Source organism: Triticum urartu, chromosome 2A (genome assembly GCF_056163025.1).
Source record: "Triticum urartu cultivar PI428250 chromosome 2A, HENAU_Tu73, whole genome shotgun sequence".
Classification (NCBI taxonomy): Eukaryota; Viridiplantae; Streptophyta; class Magnoliopsida; order Poales; family Poaceae; genus Triticum; species Triticum urartu.
In genome coordinates this window covers 66910617-66931227 of record NC_141874.1, presented here as the reverse complement: position 1 = coordinate 66931227, position 20611 = coordinate 66910617, and the positions used below count along the sequence as shown (strand labels likewise).

Sequence of the window (20611 nt, the reverse complement as noted above, 5' to 3'; positions counted from 1 at the left end):
TATCAAACTCAGCATCTTTATATATATTGTAGATACACAAATAATTGTACTTTACCTTCAGGAACAACTAAACCCCCACTAGTCACAGCCCATTTTAGAACAGCTTGATCCGATGCAGAACCCTCCCATCCAGCAGCGACATAAGAGAATGTCATGTCAAATGACACTACTGCCATTACATTTTGAGACGGATAACCATGTCTGTTTCTATAAGGAGTTTGCTTATCAAGCCTGACTTTTGCCTCCATTACATTTTGAGACGGATAACAATGAACAATACCAAACTGAAAACAATATTTATTACTTCACACAAACTGACAAAATATAAGTGAAATTGTTTTCTGAATCTTGTAAAGTGCGACAACGACTGAAATAAAATACTATGCTCAAAGGTGTATTACAAAAATTCTAAGGATCAAGAATCCAGAGCTTCTGCGTCTCTTCATCCATCTCAATGAAAATGGCCCGTTTATCACCATCTGTAAATGACTTTACCGCTTTTAGTTTCTCATTGGGATCTAGATTACTCATACTATTTAGTATTGCCATACAAGATTTAACCGAGTAAGCTTCAGTTTGTTGTGCTATTGTTTTCTTTGCTTCAGCAATGCTAAGTGATGCATCTGCAAGGCGATCAATTGCTATTATGGCATCATCGGCTGTCCGTTTTTGTCCTCTTGCAGTTTCCTTGGATCCACTTCTAGGGGACTTCTTTTTTTTTTCTGGCTCAATGGTAGTTGACTTCTTGGTGAAGACACCAGGGGAAGCATTGATTTCATCAGAATCGATGTCATGTACTTCAACTTCCGTATTGAGATCAATTTGTGAAGATTTGGTCGTACATGCACCATCTTTTCCTTTGCTAGATACAACACCAGCTCCAGATGCTGTTGAACTAGCACATATGGCTTGAAGATCTATCCATATAGGCCACACCTTATCTCGATATTCTTGGATAGCCTTATCCTTCTGCAAGTTGTTTAATGTTTTTGTTAATAATAGGATATGGAAACTTTATATGAATTCTACTTGAACAAACTTACCTTAATTAGTTCTTCCCAAATATCTTCTGGAGCTTTTATCATTTTGTCGTTGTCATCCCAACCAAATCCCGTGAGTTTTAGAAGTCTGTCCATGGTGCTGTAGCAACTCATGTAGTACTTATGATGATTTTTCAATTGTTGTAATTCAAGTTTTTCTACCCTTGAATCATTGAATTGTTCTAAGATATCACGCCATGCTTTCTTTGTGTAACCTGTTCCTTCTTTTCCTCCATGTAGGCTTTGATCTTTTAATATATTCAGTAGTATTTTGTCCTCTAAAGATTTCCATACATGGCGCTTAGCTTTATCTGTGTTTTCCTTCTTAATTTTTTTTCCTTCTCATCATCCATATTTTTCTACAGAGGGGATACAAGAAGCAATAATGGAAGATGAGTCATTTGGTTCAAAAGGAATAAATCTACGAAGTGGAAGAAAATGAGCATGCCACTAATCTTTTGTTCATGCTATGACTGGACACTTGAATTTTTGTCGCTTGTCTGTCTAACGGGATGTTCACATCCCTTATCAGTTATTTTCCTAGGTTGCTGCCAAGATCTTTAATTTGCTATTAAATTTGGTCTCGCTTGCCCCAAGTACTGCTATCAACATCAGATGACATCACAAGGTATTCTAATCTTCATCTGCGCACTGCTTAGCTCTTACTGCACACTATATATTCTGGATAAATATGATTGATACTTATGGGAAATTATCCTTACAGCGTGCTTTAAACTGCATCCTTGTCATGAAAAAATAACTACTGCACTTGATATATATAGTCATCGATAATCTAATTGTGGTTCGGTGTTAGATCATTTTAGTATTTATATAGGCATTCATAGTGCAATCTGATTCTCTAATGTGCCACATGTTCATATTTACGATACTCCCTAATCAGAGTTGCCTCTAATTTTTCCTTCAACAGTACGTGTTATCATTTAGATTAACAGATTACCAGGTTGTTGGATCTACTATGTCCTAGGAATTTCCCATATGAAATTATCAGAGGTTTTATTCAAAATAGGGTTCACTACCAAATAGATTAATTCAATCAACAGTACCATGAAAATATTTACAAATACAAATTCGTACTGCTGTGTAGGATGGTGAAGGCATGGAACCTGATTGAAGATGGGAAGACTAATTGAAGGTGGGAAGACGATGCACGGAAAGCCTGAAGGAGATGTGGAGCCTTATTGAAGATGACCAACTTCAGATCCAAGGTCAACGTCTCCCATCCAGTGCCTGTCACGGGGATCACAGCCAGCCCTTTGCGATCTGGGTGTATAACATGCGGGAAACAAAGTCTGTCTTTTATAGGCAGTGAAAAGGGCGCGAGGTGAGACGCAAAAAGCAGAATTGGCGCCATCTCAGGTTGTTGAGGAATAGGCGGGGGCGGAGAAAGGCAGTTGCATCTGTATATGCTAATCGCGTTTGTGGAAAAACGAGTAATACTAGTTTTCCCACAAACCCGGAATTCTGGGTTTTTGGGAAACGAGTTTCCCCTATCCACAGGGTTGTTGGACGAGCCAAACAAGATTTTTTACGGTTAGACGGTTTCCTTGGCTTACGTAGATTGCGTTCTCTATATTCCTCTTATCCAAACAACGCCTAAGAAAATTAGCACATGGGTCGAATCCCTTTCGTGATTTGATCCCCCTTTCTTCTTGCATGCCTTAAGAAACTTCTTGATGATGGATTCTAATTCACTCTGGTGGTTTGCAGTTGCGGTCGAAGCCAGTGAACAAGAATGTCCATGTCAAGGCCGTTAAGAGCATCTCCAGCCGCGTCCCCAACAAGGCCCCCCAGATGACTTTTCGGCCACCGGCGCCGAAGAATCGGCCCAGTCACGCGGCCCATTTTTCACCGGCTCAGGCCGAAATTGGCGCCAGCGGACCCAACCCAAACCCGGCGCACTAGGGGGCGCTCGGGGGCACCGAGCCAATCGTTTTTGGCGCGAAACAGCCACGGGCCCTCCTTGACAGCGACTCGTCTCTCTTCTCGCCGCTTTGTCGTCCTCATCGCATCGTTTCCCGCGGTGAATCAATGCCAAAGCTGCCACGCGCTGCCGCGCCGATCAGCCTCCTCCATTGATGCCTCACGGGCGGCGCAGTGACCGGCCGACGCGCGTCCCCTCGCCCGCCACGCGTACGCGCGGCGGCCACGCGTACGCGCGGCGGCCACACCTATATAAGCCGAACCCCAGCGCGCCGGTGACACACACAAAATCCCTACCGCCGCAACACCATTTCTCCCCCTTTCCTCCCTCTCCTCTCGTCGTCTCCAGTTCAAAGCATGGCCGAGCGCTTCCCATACGACGGTGCGGTGGCGAACGGATTCGGCCGCCGCCACCTTCACGAGGACGAAGCTCGGCTCCTCTTCGAGGCCGAGTACCCGGTCCCGCCGGACATGCGGGTGCCGGGGGCGTGGAGGATCAGCGCCGGCGGGGTCCCGGTGCCACCACCGCCCACCGGGGCAGCGCGGCGTGCGGAGATCGCGCGTATCCGCGCCTATTTACCGTGGGCGGCGAGGGAAGGTCCACGGTATGTCCCCGACAGCCCGCTCTGGGAGCCCTACTTCCGCCGCCGCCACGCCGAGCAACTAGAGGCCACCAACGGCGTCGCGCCCTCCGGAAGGCTCAACTCCGAAGGCCGACGCCGATGGTGGGGCATGCCCGGCCGCACGCTGGGCCGTCCTCGAGTACATCGAGGGCGGCAACATGTCGAGGCTGGAGTACCCCGCTCCCCCGTCCATCTCTCGCCGGCGTGGGAGCTCGTGGACGCCGAGGCGCATGGACCTGGGGGCGTCCTCCTCCTCGTCCGGCCGCTCGTCCGACTCTCCCTGCCTCCGCCCCGTCAAGCCGGAGCCCCAGGACACACCTATCAGCACGCGCACCTGCAGCTCCGGCGTCCGCATCGACGACTCCGCCCCCGCCTCTGGCTGCCTCATCCTCGTCAGGCCGAAGCCCGAGCCCGGCCTCCCCGCGGAGTACGAGGAGATAGCCCAGCGCGGCTTCTCCGACGAGGACGCCCTACGATGGGCGCGGGACGACTACCTCTGTGACGAGATGGTCCAGCAGTGCCGGGCCCTGGAGGAGATAGCCGCCCGCAAACGTGGGAACGAGGACGAGCGCGGCGTCGTGATCCTCGACAGCGACGACGACGAGGACGTGCCCGGACCGTCCAACCCGACGCGCCAACCGGGGGAGGGTTGCAGCAAGGACGGCGGCCGCGGAGGAGGCGACTACGACGACGACGTCGGGGACTACACGCGGTTCTACCGCCTCCTCGGCATGTAGAGCTGCAAGGGCGGCGGGCGGCGAGGAGCGGCGAGGGAGACGGCGAGGAGCAGCCTAGTAGCATTTCTTTCTTTTTTGTAAAATATTTTAAATATGTATGAACTCGCCAAAGTTTGGTTGAATTTGCGCCGTGTTTGTGCCGAAATTAAATTTTTTTGAAAAAATGTGGGCGCCGCGACTGGAGGGCATCACGCCCCCAGCACGCGATTCGCGCCGGTGCACCCCCAGGGGGCAATTTTTAGCGCCTCCCGGGGGCCAACGGCTGGAGATACTCTAACCCACACTGCTACTCGATGGTCGACTGATGTCTACTACACAACCTTCTTCTTGTAGACGTTGTTGGGCCTCTAAGTGCAGAGGTTTGTAGGACAGTGGCAAATTTCCCTCAAGTGGATGACCTAAGGTTTATCAATCCGTAGGAGGCGTAGGATGAAGATGGTTTCTCTCAAGCAACCCTGCAACCAAATAACAAGGAGTCTCTTGTGCCCCCAACACACCCAATACAATGGTAATTGTATAGGTGCACTAGTTCGGCGAAGAGATGTTGATACAAGTGGTATATGGATGGTAGATAAATGTTTTGTAATCTGAAAATATAAAAACAGCAAGGTAACTAATGATAAAAGTGAGCGTAAACGGTATTACAATGCTAGGAAACAAGGCATAGGGTTCATACTTTCACTAGTGCAAGTTCTCTCAACAATAATAACATAGTTGGATCATATAACTATCCCTCAACATGCAACAAAGAGTCACTCCAAAGTCACTAATATCGGAGAACAAACGAAGAGATTATGGTAGGGTACGAAACCACCTCAAAGTTATTCTTTCCAATCAATCCGTTGGGCTATTCCTATAAGTGTCACAAACAGCCATAGAGTTCGTACTAGAATAACACCTTAAGACACAAATCAACCAAAACCCTAATGTCACCTAGATACTCCAATGTCACCTCAAGTATCCGTGGGTATGATTATACGATATGCATCACACAATCTCAGATTCATCTATTCAACCAACACAAAGAACTTCAAAGAGTGCCCCAAAGATTCTACCGGAGAGTCAAGACGAAAACGTGTGCCAACCCCTATGCATAGGTTCATGGGCGGAACCCGCAAGTTGATCACCAAAACATACATCAAGTGGATCAATAGAATACCCCATTGTCACCACCGGTATCCCACGCAAGACATACATCAAGTGTTCTCAAATCCTTAAGGACTCGATCTGATAAGATAACTTCAAAGGGAAAACTCAATTCATTACAAGAGAGTAGAGAGGGAGAAATATCATAAGATCCAACTATAATAGCAAAGCTCGCGATACATCAAGATCGTACCACCTCAAGAACACGAGAGAGAGAGATCAAACACATAGCTACTGGTACATACCCTCAGCCCCGAGGGAGAACTACTCCCTCCTCGTCATGGAGAGCACCGGGATGATGAAGATGGACACCGGAGAGGGATTCCCCCTCCGGCAGGGTGCCGGAACGGGTCTAGATTGGTTTTCGGTGGCTACGGAGGCTTCTGGCGGCGGAACTCCCGATCTATTATGCTCCCCAAAGTTTTTAGGGTATATGGGTATATATGGGAGGAAGAAGTACGTCGGTGGACCTCCGGGCTGTCCACGAGGCAGGGGGCGCGCCCAGGGGGTGGGCGCACCCCCACCCTCGTGGGCAGCCCGGGACTCTCCTAGTCCAACTCCGATACTCCGTGGGCTTCTTCTGGTCCAAAAGTAAGTTTCGTGAAGTTTCAGGTCAATTGGACTCCGTTTGATTTTCCTTTTTTGCGATACTTTAAAACAAGGAAAAAAAATAGAAACTAGCACTGGGCTCTGGGTTAATAGGTTAGTCCCAAAACTAATATAAAAGTGTATAATAAAGCCCATAAACATCCAAAACAGATAATATAATAGCATGGAACAATAAAAAATTATAGATACGTTGGAGACGTATCAGCATCCCCAAGCTTAATTCCTGCTCGTCCTCGAGAAGGTAAATGATAAAAACAGAATTTTTGATGTGGAATGCTACCTAACATATTCATCATGTATTTCTCTTTATTGTAGCAAGAATATTCAGATCCATAAGATTCAAGACAAAATTTTAATATTGACATAAAATAATAATACTTCAAGCATACTAACTAAGCAATCATGTCTTCTCAAAATAACATGGCCAAAGAAAGTTCATCCCTACAAAATCATATAGTTTGGTCATGTTCCATTTTCGTCACACAAGAATGCTCTCATCATGCACAACCCCGATGACAAGTCAAGCAATTGTTTCATACTTTAGTAATCTCAAACTTTTTTCAACTTTCACGCAATACATGAGTGTGAGCCATGGATATAGCACTATGGGTGGAATAGAATATAATGAGGGGGTTATGTGGAGAAGACAAAAAGGAGAAAGTCTCACATCGATGCGGCTAATCAATGGGCTAGGGAGATGCCCATCAATTGATGTCAATGCAAGGAGTAGGGATTGCCATACAACGGATGCACTAGAGCTATAAATGTATGAAAGCTCAACAAAAGAAACTAGTGGGTGTGCATCCAACTTGCTTGTTCACGAAGACCTAGGGCACTTGAGGAGGCCCATTATTGGAATATACAAGCCAAGTTCTATAATGAAAAATTCCCACTAGTATATGAAAGTGATAACATGAGAGACTCTCTACTATGAAGATCATGGTGCTACTTTGAAGCACAAGTGTGGAAAAAGGATAGTAGCATTGTCCCTTTTATTTTTTATTTTTTTATTTGGCCTTTCCTTTTTTTGGCCTTTCTTTTCTTTTTTCTTTTTTTGGGACAATGCTCTATTAATGATGATCATCACACTTCTATTTATTTACAACTCAAAGATTACAACTCGATACTAGAACAAAGTATGACTCTATATGAATGCCTCCGGCGGTGTACCGGGATGGGCAATGAATCAAGAGTGACATGTATGATAAATTATGCATGGTGGCTTTGCCACAAATACTATGTCAACTACATGATCATGCTAAGCAATATGACAATGATGAATGTGTCATGATGAACGGAATGATGGAAAGTTGCATGGCAATATACCTCGGAATGGCTATGGAAATGCCATAATAGGTAGGTATGGTGGTTGTTTTGAGGAAGATATAAGGAGGTTTATGTGTGATAGAGCGTATCATATCACAGGGTTTGGATGCACCGACGAAGTTTGCACCAACTCCCAATGTGAGAAAGGTCAACGCACGGTACCAAAGAGGCTAGCAATGATGGAAGGGTAAGAGTGCGTATAATCCATGGACTCAACATTAGTCATAAAGAACTCACATACTTATTGCAAAAATCTACAAGTCATCAAAAACCAAGTATTATGCTGATACGTCTCCGTCATATCTATAATTTTTGATTGTTCCATGCCAATATTCTACAACTTTCATATACTTTTGGCAAATTTTTATACTATTTTTGGGACTAACATATTGATCCAGTGCCCAGTGCCAGTTCCTGTCTGTTGCATGTTTTTGGTTTCACAGAATATCCATATCAAACGGAGTCCAAAAGGGATAAAAACGGAAGGAGATACTTTTTGGAATATTTGGAAAATTCTGGAAGAAAAATCCACGTGAGACAGTGCCCGAGGTGGTCACGAGGCAGGGGGGCACGCCCCTACCCTCATGAGCCACCCGTAAGGCGGTTGACACTCTTCTTTTGCCGCAAGAAAGCTAATTTTCGGGAAAAAAATCATGGCGAAGGTTTCAGACCAATTGGAGTTACGGATCTCCATATATACACGAAACGGTGAAACAGAGCAGAGGAAGAACGCAGAAACAGAGAGAGACAGAGAGACAGATCCAATCTCGGAGGGGCTCTCGCCCCTCCCATGCCATGGAGGCCATGGACCAGAGGGGAAACCCTTCTCCCATCTAGGGAGAAGGTCAAGGAAGAAGAAGAAGGAGGGGGGCTCTCTCCCCCTCGCTTCCGGTGGCGCCGGAACGCCGCCGGGGGCCATCATCATCACGATCTACACCAACACCTCCGCCATCTTCACCAACATCTCCATCACCTTCCCCCCTCTATCTACAGCGGTCCACTCTCCCGCAACCCGCTGTACCCTCTACTTGAACATGGTGCTTTATGCTTCATATTATTATCCAATGATGTGTTTCCATCCTATGATGTCTGAATAGATTTTCGTTGTCCTATCGGTGGTTGATGAATTGCTATGATTGATTTAATTTGCTTGTGGTTATGTTGTTGTCCTTTGGTGCCCATCATATGGTTGCGCGCGTGGATCACACCCTAGGGTTAGTTGTATGTTGATAGGACTATGTATTGGAGGGCAAGAGTGACAGAAGCTTCAACCTAGCATAGAAATTGATGCATACGGGATTTGTCGTGGGTTTGTCACGGTAGATGTCCTTGTGAAAGGACGTAGTCGTGGAGCCATCGCAACGGGTTAGCTTTAAGGGGTTAAACCGGACAAGAGGACACGGGAAGTTTATACTAGTTCGGCCCCTTCGATGAAGGTAAAAGCCTACGTCTAGTTGTGATTGGTATTGCTTGGGTTTCGAAGGCCAGGGAGCGAATCCGCTTTGTCTGGCTCTCGAGTTGTTGTCTGTCCCCTGAACCGCTGCCGGGTCGTCCCCTTATATACATGGGTAGCGCCCATCGGTTTACAGAGTCCCGAAGCCGGATCATAAGCGTTTCCGGTTCGGTCTCTACACTCCCTATCTTACAAAGCAAGTTACATGATTAAGCTGGTTTACATCTATAGGCCTTAACCCACTGCCTTGGGCCTTCGTAAAGCACCATCATCTTCACATCTTCATGGGCTTCTAATCTTCATAAAGTTAATCTGGCTACTCCTGGCCGATTTACGTCCAGTAGTAATATCCCCAACATTAGGCCCCAGATTGACTTGAACAGGTTTCATGTCAATCCTTAGTAAAAACTTCGTCTTCCACATCTTCTCATATTTTGGTAAACCGCCGTGACATCATCTTCTCAGATCGTGGTAAACCGTCGTGACGTCATCTTCATTAATGGTTCTCTGACAATCGAGGCAACAGCTCCGCCTCACTTCCAAGTTTTGGCTCCTCGATTTTCACGCCTGACACCCATCCCTTGCCTTTATAAATAAGACCGGGGAGTCATTTTCACTTTTTCCCCTTCGTGCCTCTTCGCGTCGTCTTCCTTGCGCTGCTCATCCTCCAGAGCTCTGCCGCCACCGTCAACCGTCGCCTCTGCTCCGACTCCGGCCGCTGCATCACCCTGAACGTACCAGAATACTGCGGCATCTCTCCGCCGTTCCTGTGATATTGGTAACCCTTTTTCCTTCCACCCTAGATCTTGTTTTTAGGGTTTCACTGCTCGTCGGAGTTCATCGAAAAACTTAGTGATGTTCTTCTCTTTTCTTCTCTGTAGCATCCCAGGCTAGGTTGGACCTATTATCCTTGCGCGACCGTAGCCGTAATCATATTCTCCTCATTAGACTCTCTCTTTATATCAAGACCAACTTATCTGAATCTGCTGAACTGTTTAAATACCTGAAGCTTGAACCTGAATATTTTCCAGTTTCTGTCACACCTTAGATCCGAAATTTTCATATAACTCTGTGAAATCTGTTTCCCCTTACTTAGGTATTTTTAGATCTGTACTCCTCACACCAATATAGGCGGTTTAACTTTGCAAGAATGACAATCCGGTATACACTATTAGTCCCCTTGTTGAACCGCCAATATACTTCCCCTTATAACCTGTATTTAATGAATTCTTGTATGGAATTGCCAACTCCGGTTTAACGATATGTTTATATCCTTGATATAACCTTGTCCTTCATTATTATATCAGCCTCCGGTTTACGCAATCTTATGTACCAGTATATGTTGATATCATTACATCTTGTGTGTTATCCTGAATGATCTGTAAACCGGCGTTTCTTCCACAGCTTTTTTGCTCTATAATGGCCACGCAATTTACCGCTTGCAACTGGGCTTGTTCCCGGGTCACCGAGGAACAATTGAACAATATGGTTAGCATTGGTACCTTGCCTAAGAAGACTGAGATTAAATGGCGAGTTCCAGGAGCAGAAAATCCTCCGACCCCAAGGCAGGGTGAGGTGGTGGTCTTTGTCGACCACATAGGCCGTGGCTTCAAACCGCCAGGGTCAAAGTTTTACCGAGATGTGCTTGCCAATTTCCAACTCCATCCTCAAGACATCGGGCCCAACTCAGTATCCAATCTATGCAACTTCCAGGTCTTCTGTGAAGTGTACTTACAGGAAGAACCAACTGCGGAGCTGTTCCGGGACTTCTTTCACCTAAACCGGTGCACAAAATTTGTAAATGGTCCCAACACTGAACTTGGTGGTGTCTCAATTCAGAAGCGGAAAGAAGTTGAATTTCCTCATGCCAAACTGCACAGCCACCCAAAGGAATGGAACCAGACTTGATTTTATTGCAGAGACACTTCTCCTGAATATGAGAACCCCCTCCCAGGCTTTCGTGGTCACTGACTTTCCAATACCCATCCGATGCCGCAACGCTTAAGTGATACGTCTCCGTCGTATCTACTTTTCCAAACACTTTTGCCATTGTTTTGGACTATAACTTGTATGATTTGAATGGAACTAACCCGGACTGACGCTGTTTTCAGCAGAATTACCATGATATTGTTTTATGTGCAGAAAACAAATATTCTCAGAATGACCTGAAACTCCACGGAACATCTTAGAAAAAACAATAAAAAATCCTCGCCAAAGATGAAGACCAGGGGGCTCACACCCTTCTCACGAGGGTGGGGGGCGCGCCCCCCTAGGGCGCGCCCCCTACCTCGTGGGCCCCCTGGAAACCCTCCGACGCCAACTCCAACTCTATATATTTGCTTTCGGAGAGAGAAAAAACCAGAGAGAAGAAATCATCGCATTTTACGATACGGAGCCGCCGCTAAGCCCTAAAACCTCTCGGGAGGGTTGATCTGGAGTCCGTTCGGGGCTCTGGAGAGGGGGATTCGTCATCGTCGTCATCATCAACCATCCTCCATCACCAATTTCATGATGCTCACCGCCCTGCGTGAGTAATTCCATCGTAGGCTTGCTGGACGGTGATGGGTTGGATGAGATTTATCATGTAATCGAGTTAGTTTTGTTAGGGTTTGATCCCTAGTATCCATTATGTTCTGAGATTGATGTTGCTATGACTTTGCTATGCTTAATGCTTGTCACTAGGGCCCGAGTGCCATGATTTCAGATCTGAACCTATTATGTTTTCATGGATATATGTGAGTTCTTGATCCTATCTTGCAAGTCTATAGTCACTGATACGTCTCCAACGTATCTATAATTTTTGATTGCTCCATGCTATATTATCTACTGTTTTAGGCAATATTGGGCTTTATTATCCACTTTTATATTATTTTTGGGACTAACCTATTAACCGGAGGCCCAACCCAGATTTGCTGTTTTATGCCTATTTCAGTGTTTTGAAGAAAAGGAATATCAGACGGAGTCGAAACGGAACAAAATCAACTGGAGAAGTTATTTTTGGAAGGAAACACACCTGATGGACTTGGACCCCACGTCAAGGAAGGAACGAGGTGCTCACGAGGGTGGGGGGCGCCCCCCTAGTGCGCGCCCCCTGTCCCGTGGGACCCTCGTGGCTCCCCTGACGTACCTCCTCCACCCATATATACCTACGTGACCTAAAATTTCCAGAATGCATAGTAGATCGGGAGTTCCGCCGCCAGAAGCCTCCGTAGCCATCAAAAACCAATCTAGACCCGTTCCGGCACCCTGCCGGAGGGGGCAATCCTTCTCCGGTGGCCATCTTCATCATCCCGGTGCTCTCCATGACGAGGAGGGAGTAGTTCTCCCTCGGGGCTGAGGGTATGTACCAGTAGCTATGTGTTTGATCTCTCTCTCTCTCTCTCTCTCGTGTTCTTGAGATGATACGATCTTGATGTATCGCAAGCTTTGCTATTATATTTGGATCCTATGATGTTTCTTCCCCCCTCTTCTCTCTTGTAATGGATCAAGTTTCCCCTTTGAAGTAATCTTATCGGATTGAGTCTTTAAAGATTTGAGAACACTTGATGTATGTCTTGCCGTGGATATCTGTGGTGACAATGGGATACCGCGTGCCACTTGATGTATGTTAAGGTGACCAACTTGCGGGTTCATGAACCTATGCATAGGGGTTGGCACACGTTTTCGTCGTGATTCTCCGGTAGATCTTTGGGGCACTCTTTGAGGTTCTATGTGTTGGTTGAATAGATGAATTGAGATTGTGTGATGCATATCGTATAATCATGCCCATGGATACTTGAGGTGACAATGGAGTATCTAGGTGACATTAGGGTTTTGATTGATTTGTGTCTTAAGGTGTTATTCTAGTATGAACTCTAGGGCTGTTTGTGACACTTATAGGAATAGCCAACGGATTGATTGGAAAGAATAACTTTGAGGTGGTTCCGTACCCTACCATAATCTCTTCGTTCGTTCTCCGCTATTAGTGACTTTGGAGTGACTCTTTGTTGCATGTTGAGGGATAGTTTTATGATCCAATTATGTTAGTATTGTTGAGGGAACTTGCACTAGCGAAAGTATGAACCCTAGGCCTTGTTTCCACACATTGCAATACCGTTTACGCTCACTTTTATCACTTGCTACCTTGCTGTTTTTATTATTTCAGATTACAAATACGTTTATCTACTATCCATATACCACTTGTTTCACTATCTCTTCGCCGAACTAGTGCACCTATACAATTTACCATTGTATTGGGTGTGTTGGGGACACAAGAGACTCTTTGTTATTTGGTTGCAGGGTTGCTTGATAGAGACCATCTTCATCCTACGCCTCCTACAGATTGATAAACCTTAGGTCATCCACTTGAGGGAAATTTGCTACTGTCCTACAAACCTCTGCACTTGGAGGCCCAACAACGTCTACAAGAAGAAGGTTGTGTAGTAGACATCAAGCTCTTTTCTGGCGCCGTTGCCGGGGAGGTTAGCGCTTGAAGGTATATCTTTAGATCTTGCAATCGAGTCTTTTAGTTTCTTGTTTTATCACTAGCTTAGTTTATAAAAGAAAAGTATAAAAAAATGGAATTGAGTTTGTCTCATACGCTTCACCTTTTTAATATCTTTCGTAAGTATGATGGAAAGGATAATTGTGCTCAAGTGCTAGAAGAAGAAATCTATAAAATGTTTGGCACTAAATATTTGAATGATGAGCATGATTGCAATGTTGTTAGTACGAATTCTTTGAATATCCATAATACTAATGATGATTGCACTAGTTATGATGAAAATACCTCCTATAAACATGTCAATTTCTGTGGAGTAGACTGGGTTTGCAGGTACACACCAAATAAGGAAGATAGATATTGCAAGAGGCATAAGTACTTAGAAACCAAATCGTTGCAAGAAAGCCTAGATGAATGTGCTGAAAGATTCAATATTTTTCGTGCCCCTTGTGAACTTTGCAATGAACATGGTCATTTAAAGCTCCAATGTTATTTGTTTCATGATCAAGTCGTGTCCAAACATTGTGATAATTTGATTACCCTTGAGCATCATAAAGAGCTTAGCCTTCTTTTGGGTTATGAAGAAATGAAACGTATAACTGAGGGTATTCCAAAGTCTAATCTTGATAGAGTTCTTGATTTTGATCTAGAGAAAATTTATATGTATTGTGTGGTGAATTGCATTGATAATCCTTATATTGCCAACTACATAAAGAAAAGAAAACAATTAGAGGATGAAGAGAATACTAATGAAAGGGAAGAGACTTCCCAATATCCTCCTATTATTTCTTATGATGAATCAGGCAACGAGGAGGAGCCTCCTATTCAACCAATCTCATTAATAAGGAGCTCCAAAAAGAGGATTGAACCCACACATGATGTGGTGAAGAAGAAGAAAAGAAAAAGGAAGAGAGGTAAAAAGGTATCTCTCCCAAATAAATTTGCTCCTATTACTATTGTGCCTCATGAAAATATAATTGTGGAAGATAATGATACTTCTTATGATCTTGAAAATCTTTTTGGCACTTGCTTGGAATAATATAATAATTGCTATACTATCGGTGCTATCTATACTATTAATGATGAGAGTAATTATGTTTATGATACGTAAAGGCCCAAGCTTGGGGAAGCTATGTTTGATGAGGATGACATATTTGAGAATATATTTGTTGCAATTAATGTTTGTCCCAAGCTTGGGGATGCTACGCTTAATTAAGATTATATTTTTAGTCTCCCAAGTTTTGATATGCAAATTCATAATGATAATAACATGCCGCCTACCTATGATGATTATTGTGATGACACGTATGCTTTAAAGAATAATGATAACCATGAAACTTTTCATGATTATGATTACCCCTTCTCTGAACATTACCCTTTTAATATGGAAACAATTTATAGTATTCGAGTTTCCTATGATACTCCCACTATTCCGAATGAGAAGAATTTTGCTTATGTGGAGAGTAGTAAATTTTCTATGCTTGTAGATCATGAAAAGAATGCTTTAGGTGCTGGTTATATTTTTGAATTCATTCATGATGATAATGAAAATTATTATGAGGGAGGAACATATGCTTGTAGGAATTGCAATAATATCAAGTTTCCTCTCTATGTGCTTAAACTTTTGAAGTTATGCTTGTTTTACCTTCCTATGCAAGTTGATTATTGTTCTCATAAGTTGTTTGATCACAAAATCCCTATGCATAGGAAGCATGCTTGACTTAAATGTGCTAGTCATATTCTTCATGATGCTCTCTTTATGTTTCAATTCTTACCCTTTATGTGAGCATCATTGAAATCATCATGCCTAGTTAGGGGCGTTAAACGATAGCGCTTGTTGGGAGGCAACCCAATTTTATTTTTGTTCCTTGCTTTTTGTTCCTGTTTAGTAATAAATAATTCATCTATCCTATGTTTAGATGTGGTTTTATGCTTTTAATTAGTGTTTGTGCCAAGTAGAACCTTTGGGAAGACTTGGGGGAAGTCTTGTTGATCATGCTGTCAAAAACAGAAACTTTAGCGCTCACAAGAATTGCTGCCATTTTTTATTGGAGAGTGCTATTTAGTTAATTCTTTTTGCATATGATTAATAGATAAATTCCTCAGGTCCAGCAGTTTATTTGAGAATTTTATGAGTTCCAGAAGTATACGTTTGATCCATATTACTACAGACTGTTCTGTTTTTGACAGATTCTGTTTTTGATGTGTTGTTTGCTTATTTTGATGAATCTATGGCTAGTAAAATAGTTTATAAACCATATAGAAGTTAGAATACAGTAGGTTTAACACCAATATAAATAAATAATGAGTTCATTACAGTACCTTGAAGTGGTGATTTACTTTCTTATACTAACGGAGCTTACGAGTTTTCTACTTTAAGTTTTGTGTTGTGAAGTTTTCAAGTTTTGGGTAAAGATTCGATGGACTATGGAATAAGGAGTGGCAAGAGCCTAAGCTTGGGGATGCCCAAGGCACCCCAAGGTAATATTCAAGTATAGCCAAGAGCCTAAGCTTGGGGATGCCCCGGAAGGCATCCCCTCTTTCGTCTTCGTTCATCGGTAACTTTACTTGGAGCTATATTTTTATTCACCACATGATATGTGTTTTGCTTGGAGCATCAATTTATTTTGTTAGGATTTGCTTTCTGTTATTTAGAACAATGTTTTGCATCTTTTATTCTAATAAAAGTGGCATTGATAGTCTTTACTATGCCTATGTTACAAGTATACATGTTGCTGTTTGAAAACAGAAAGTTTACCGCTGTTGCAATAATTCCCTAGAAAAGTCAGAATGTGATAAAATGTTGAAACCTTTTGCATATTAAGATCTGATAAATTTACTACAATGGGAATTTTCTTTCATATTTTTTGGAGCTAGGGAAGTATGAATGTTGCTGCATTCTTTACAGACTATCCTGTTTAGGCAGATCGCTGTTATGTTTGCATTGTTTGCATATGTTTGCTTCTTTAATGATTCTATTTGAGGATAGGACTATTAAATATGCAGATGCATTTAGTATGAAATGTTGAATAATAATTTTAGTGATTTGCTACAGTAGAGTATGATAAGGTTTTGGCAATGGTTTATACTAACTTATCTCACGAGTCCTTGTTGAGTTTTGTGTGGATGAAGCTTTTGAGATTTAGGGAGACCGTGATATGAGAGGAATTAAGGAGACACAAAAGCTCAAGCTTGGGGATGCCTAAGGCACCCCAAGATAATATTTCAAGAAGTCTCAAGCGTCTAAGCTTGGGGATGCCCCGGTTGGCATCCCACCTTTCTTCTTCAACAACTATCGGTTAGTATCGGTTGATCCTAAGTTTTTGCTTCTTCACATAATGTTTGCTATTCATAGATGCCATTTTGTTTTTCTTTGCTTGCTGTTTGAATAAAATACAAATATATGAAATTATTAAATGTTAGAGAGTCTTCACATGGTTGCTTAATTATTCAACTACTCATTGATCTTCACTTATATCTTTTAGAGCATGGTGGTAGTTTTATTTTGAAGAAATAGATGAACTCTCATGCTTCACTTAGATTATTTTGAGAGTCTTAAATAGCATGGTAATTTGCTTAATAATCCTAATATGCTAGGCATCCAAGAATAGTAAAAACTTTCATATAGAGTATTGAATACTAAGAGAAGTTTGATGCTTGATGATTGTTTTGAGATATGGAGGTAATAATATCAAAGTCGTGCTAGTTGAGTAGTTGTGAATTTGAGAAATACTTGTGTTGAAGTTTGTGATTCCCGTAGCATGCACGTATGGTGAACCGTTATGTGATGAAGTCGGAGCATGATTTATTTATTGATTGTCTTCCTTATGAGTGGCGGTCGGGGACGAGCGATGGTCTTTTCCTACCAATCTATCCCCCTAGGAGCATGCGCGTAATACTTTGCTTTGATAACTTGTAGATTTTTGCAATAAGTATATGAGTTCTTTATGACTAATGTTGAGTCCATGGATTATACGCACTCTCACCCTTCCACCTTTGCTAGCCTCTCTAGTACCGCGCAACTTTCGCCGGTACCATAAACCCACCATATACCTTCCTCAAAACAGCCACCATACCTACCTATTATGGCATTTCCATAGCCATTCCGAGATATATTGCCATGCAACTTTCCACCATCCGTTTATTATGACACACTCCATCATTGTCATATTCCTTAGCATGATCATGTAGTTGACATAGTATTTGTGGCAAAGCCACTGTTCATAATTCTTTCATACTTGTCACTCATGCATCATTGCATATCCCGGCACACCGCCAGAGGCATTCATATAGAGTCATATCTTGTTCTAATAATCGAGTTGTAATTCTTGAGTTGTAAGTAAATAAAAGTGTGATGATCATCATTATTAGAGCATTGTCCCAGTGAGGAAAGGATGATGGAGACTATGATTCCCCCACAAGTCAGGATGAGACTCCGGACGCAAAAAAAGAGGCCATAAAAAAAGAGAAGGCCCAAATAAATAATAAAATAATAATAATAAAAAAATGAGAGAAAAAGAGAGAAGGGACAATGCTACTATCCTTTTACCACACTTGTGCTTCAAAGTAGCACCATGATCTTCATGATAGAGAGTCTCCTATGTTGTCACTTCCATATATTAGTGGGGATCTTTCATTATAGAACTTGGCTTGTATATTCCAATGATGGGCTTCCTCAAAATACTCTAGGTCTTCGTGAGCAAGCGAGTTGGATGCACACCCACTAGTTTCTTTTGTTGAGCTTTCATACACGTATAGCTCTAGTGCATCCGTTGCATGGCAATCCCTACTCACTCACATTGATATCTATTGATGGGCATCTCCATAGCCCGTTGATACGCCTAGTCGATGTGAGACTATCTTCTCCCTTTTTGTCTTCTCCATAACCACCATTCTATTCCACCTATAGTGCTATGTCCATGGCTCACGCTCATGTATTGCGTGAAGATTGAAAAAGTTTGAGAACATCAAAAGTATGAAACAATTGCTTGGCTTGTCATCGGGGTTGTGCATGATTTAAATATTTTGTGTGGTGAAGATAGAGCATAGCCAGACTATATGATTTTGTAGGGATAGCTCTCTTTGGCCATGTTATTTTTGAGAAGACATGATTGCTTAGTCAGTATGCTTGAAGTATTATTGTTTTTATGTCAACATTAAACTTTTGTCTTGAATCTTATGGATCTGAATATTCATATCACAAGTAAGAAGAATTACATTGAAATTATGCCAACTAGAATTCCACATCAAAAATTATCTTTTTATCATTTACCTACTCGAGGACGAGCAGGAATTAAGCTTGGGGATGCTTGATACGTCTCCAACATATCTATAATTTTTGATTGCTCCATGCTATATTATCTACTATTTTAGGCAATATTGGGCTTTATTATCCACTTTTATATTATTTTTGGGACTAACCTATTAACCGGAGGCCCAGTCCAGATTTGCTGTTTTATGCCTATTTCAGTGTTTTGAAGAAAAGGAATATCAGACGGAGTCGAAACGGAACGAAATCAACTGGAGAAGTTATTTTTGGAAGGAAACACACCTGATGGACTTGGACCCCATGTCAAGGAAGGAACAAGGTGCTCACGAGGGTGGGGGGCGCGCCCCCCCTAGGGCGCGCCCCCTGTCTCGTGGGACCCTCGTGGCTCCCCTGCCGTACCTCCTGCACCCATATATACCTACGTGACCTAAAACTTCCAGAATGCATAGTAGATAGGGAGTTCCGCCGCCAGAAGCCTCCGTAGCCATCAAAAACCAATCTAGACCCGTTCCGGCACCCTGCCGGAGGGGGCAATCCTTCTCCGGTGGCCATCTTCATCATCCCGATGCTCTCCATGACGAGGAGGGAGTAGTTCTCCCTCGGGGCTGAGGGTATGTACCAGTAGCTATGTGTTTGATCTCTCTCTCTCTCTCTCTCTCGTGTTCTTGAGATGATACGATTTTGATGTATCACGAGCTTTGCTATTATATTTGGATCCTATGATGTTTCTTCCCCCCTCTTCTCTCTTGTAATGGATCAAGTTTCCCCTTTGAAGTAATCTTATCGGATTGAGTCTTTAAAGATTTGAGAACACTTGATGTATGTCTTGCCGTGGATATCTGTGGTGACAATGGGATACCACGTGCCACTTGATGTATGTTAAGGTGACCAACTTGCGGGTTCATGAACCTATGCATAGGGGTTGGCACACGTTTTTGTTGTGATTCTCCGGTAGATCTTTGGGGCACTCTTTGAGGTTCTATGTGTTGGTTGAATAGATGAATTGAGATTGTGTGATGCATATCGTATAATCATGCCCACGGATACTTGAGGTGACAATGGAGTATCTAGGTGACATTAGGGTTTTGATTGATTTGTGTCTTAAGGTGTTATTCTAGTACGAACTCTAGGGCTGTTTGTGACACTTATAGGAATAGCCCAACGGATTGATTGGAAAGAATAACTTTGAGGTGGTTTCGTACCCTACCATAATCTCTTCGTTCGTTCTCCGCTATTAGTGACTTTGGAGTGACTCTTTGTTGCATGTTGAGGGATAGTTTTATGATCCAATTATGTTAGTATTGTTGAGGGAACTTGCACTAGCGAAAGTATGAACCCTAGGCCTTGTTTCCACACATTGCAATACCATTTACGCTCACTTTTATCACTTGCTACCTTGCTGTTTTTATTATTTCAGATTACAAATACCTTTATCTACTATCCATATACCACTTGTTTCACTATCTCTTCGCCGAACTAGTGCACCTATACAATTTACCATTGTATTGGGTGTGTTGGGGACACAAGAGACTCTTTGTTATTTGGTTGCAAGGTTGCTTGAGAGAGACCATCTTCATCCTACGCCTCCTACGGATTGATAAACCTTAGGCCATCCACTTGAGGGAAATTTGCTACTATCCTACAAACCTCTGCACTTGGAGGCCCAACAACGTCTACAAGAAGAAGGTTGTGTAGTAGACATCAGTCACCTACTATGTGTTATGATCCGGTAACCCCGAAGTGACAATAATCGGGACCACTCACGGTGATGAACATAGTTTGAGGAGTTCATGTATTCATTATGTGCTAATGCTTTGTTCCGGTTCTCTATTAAAAGGAGGCCTTAATATCCCTTAGTTTCCAATAGGACCCCGCTGCCATGGGAGGGTAGGACAAAAGATGTCATGCAAGTTCTTTTCCATAAGCACGTATGACTATATACGGAATACATGCCTACATTACATTGATGAATTGGAGCTAGTTCTGT

The 20611-nt window shown here is 43.0% G+C and overlaps 1 protein-coding gene across 1 annotated transcript; it reads right to left on the bottom strand.

The window, feature by feature from the left end:
* Positions 1 to 281: 281 nt before the first annotated feature.
* Positions 282 to 11373, bottom strand: LOC147983789 (uncharacterized). The gene is made up of 3 exons (XM_087539595.1): positions 11364 to 11373; positions 1044 to 1381; positions 282 to 969 (listed from the first exon to the last, which is right to left on the bottom strand). Exons 1-3 carry the CDS (start codon positions 11371 to 11373, stop codon positions 409 to 411), a joined length of 909 nt encoding a protein of 302 aa, XP_087395721.1. The 3' UTR covers positions 282 to 408.
* Between the last annotated feature and the right edge of the window lie 9238 nt (positions 11374 to 20611).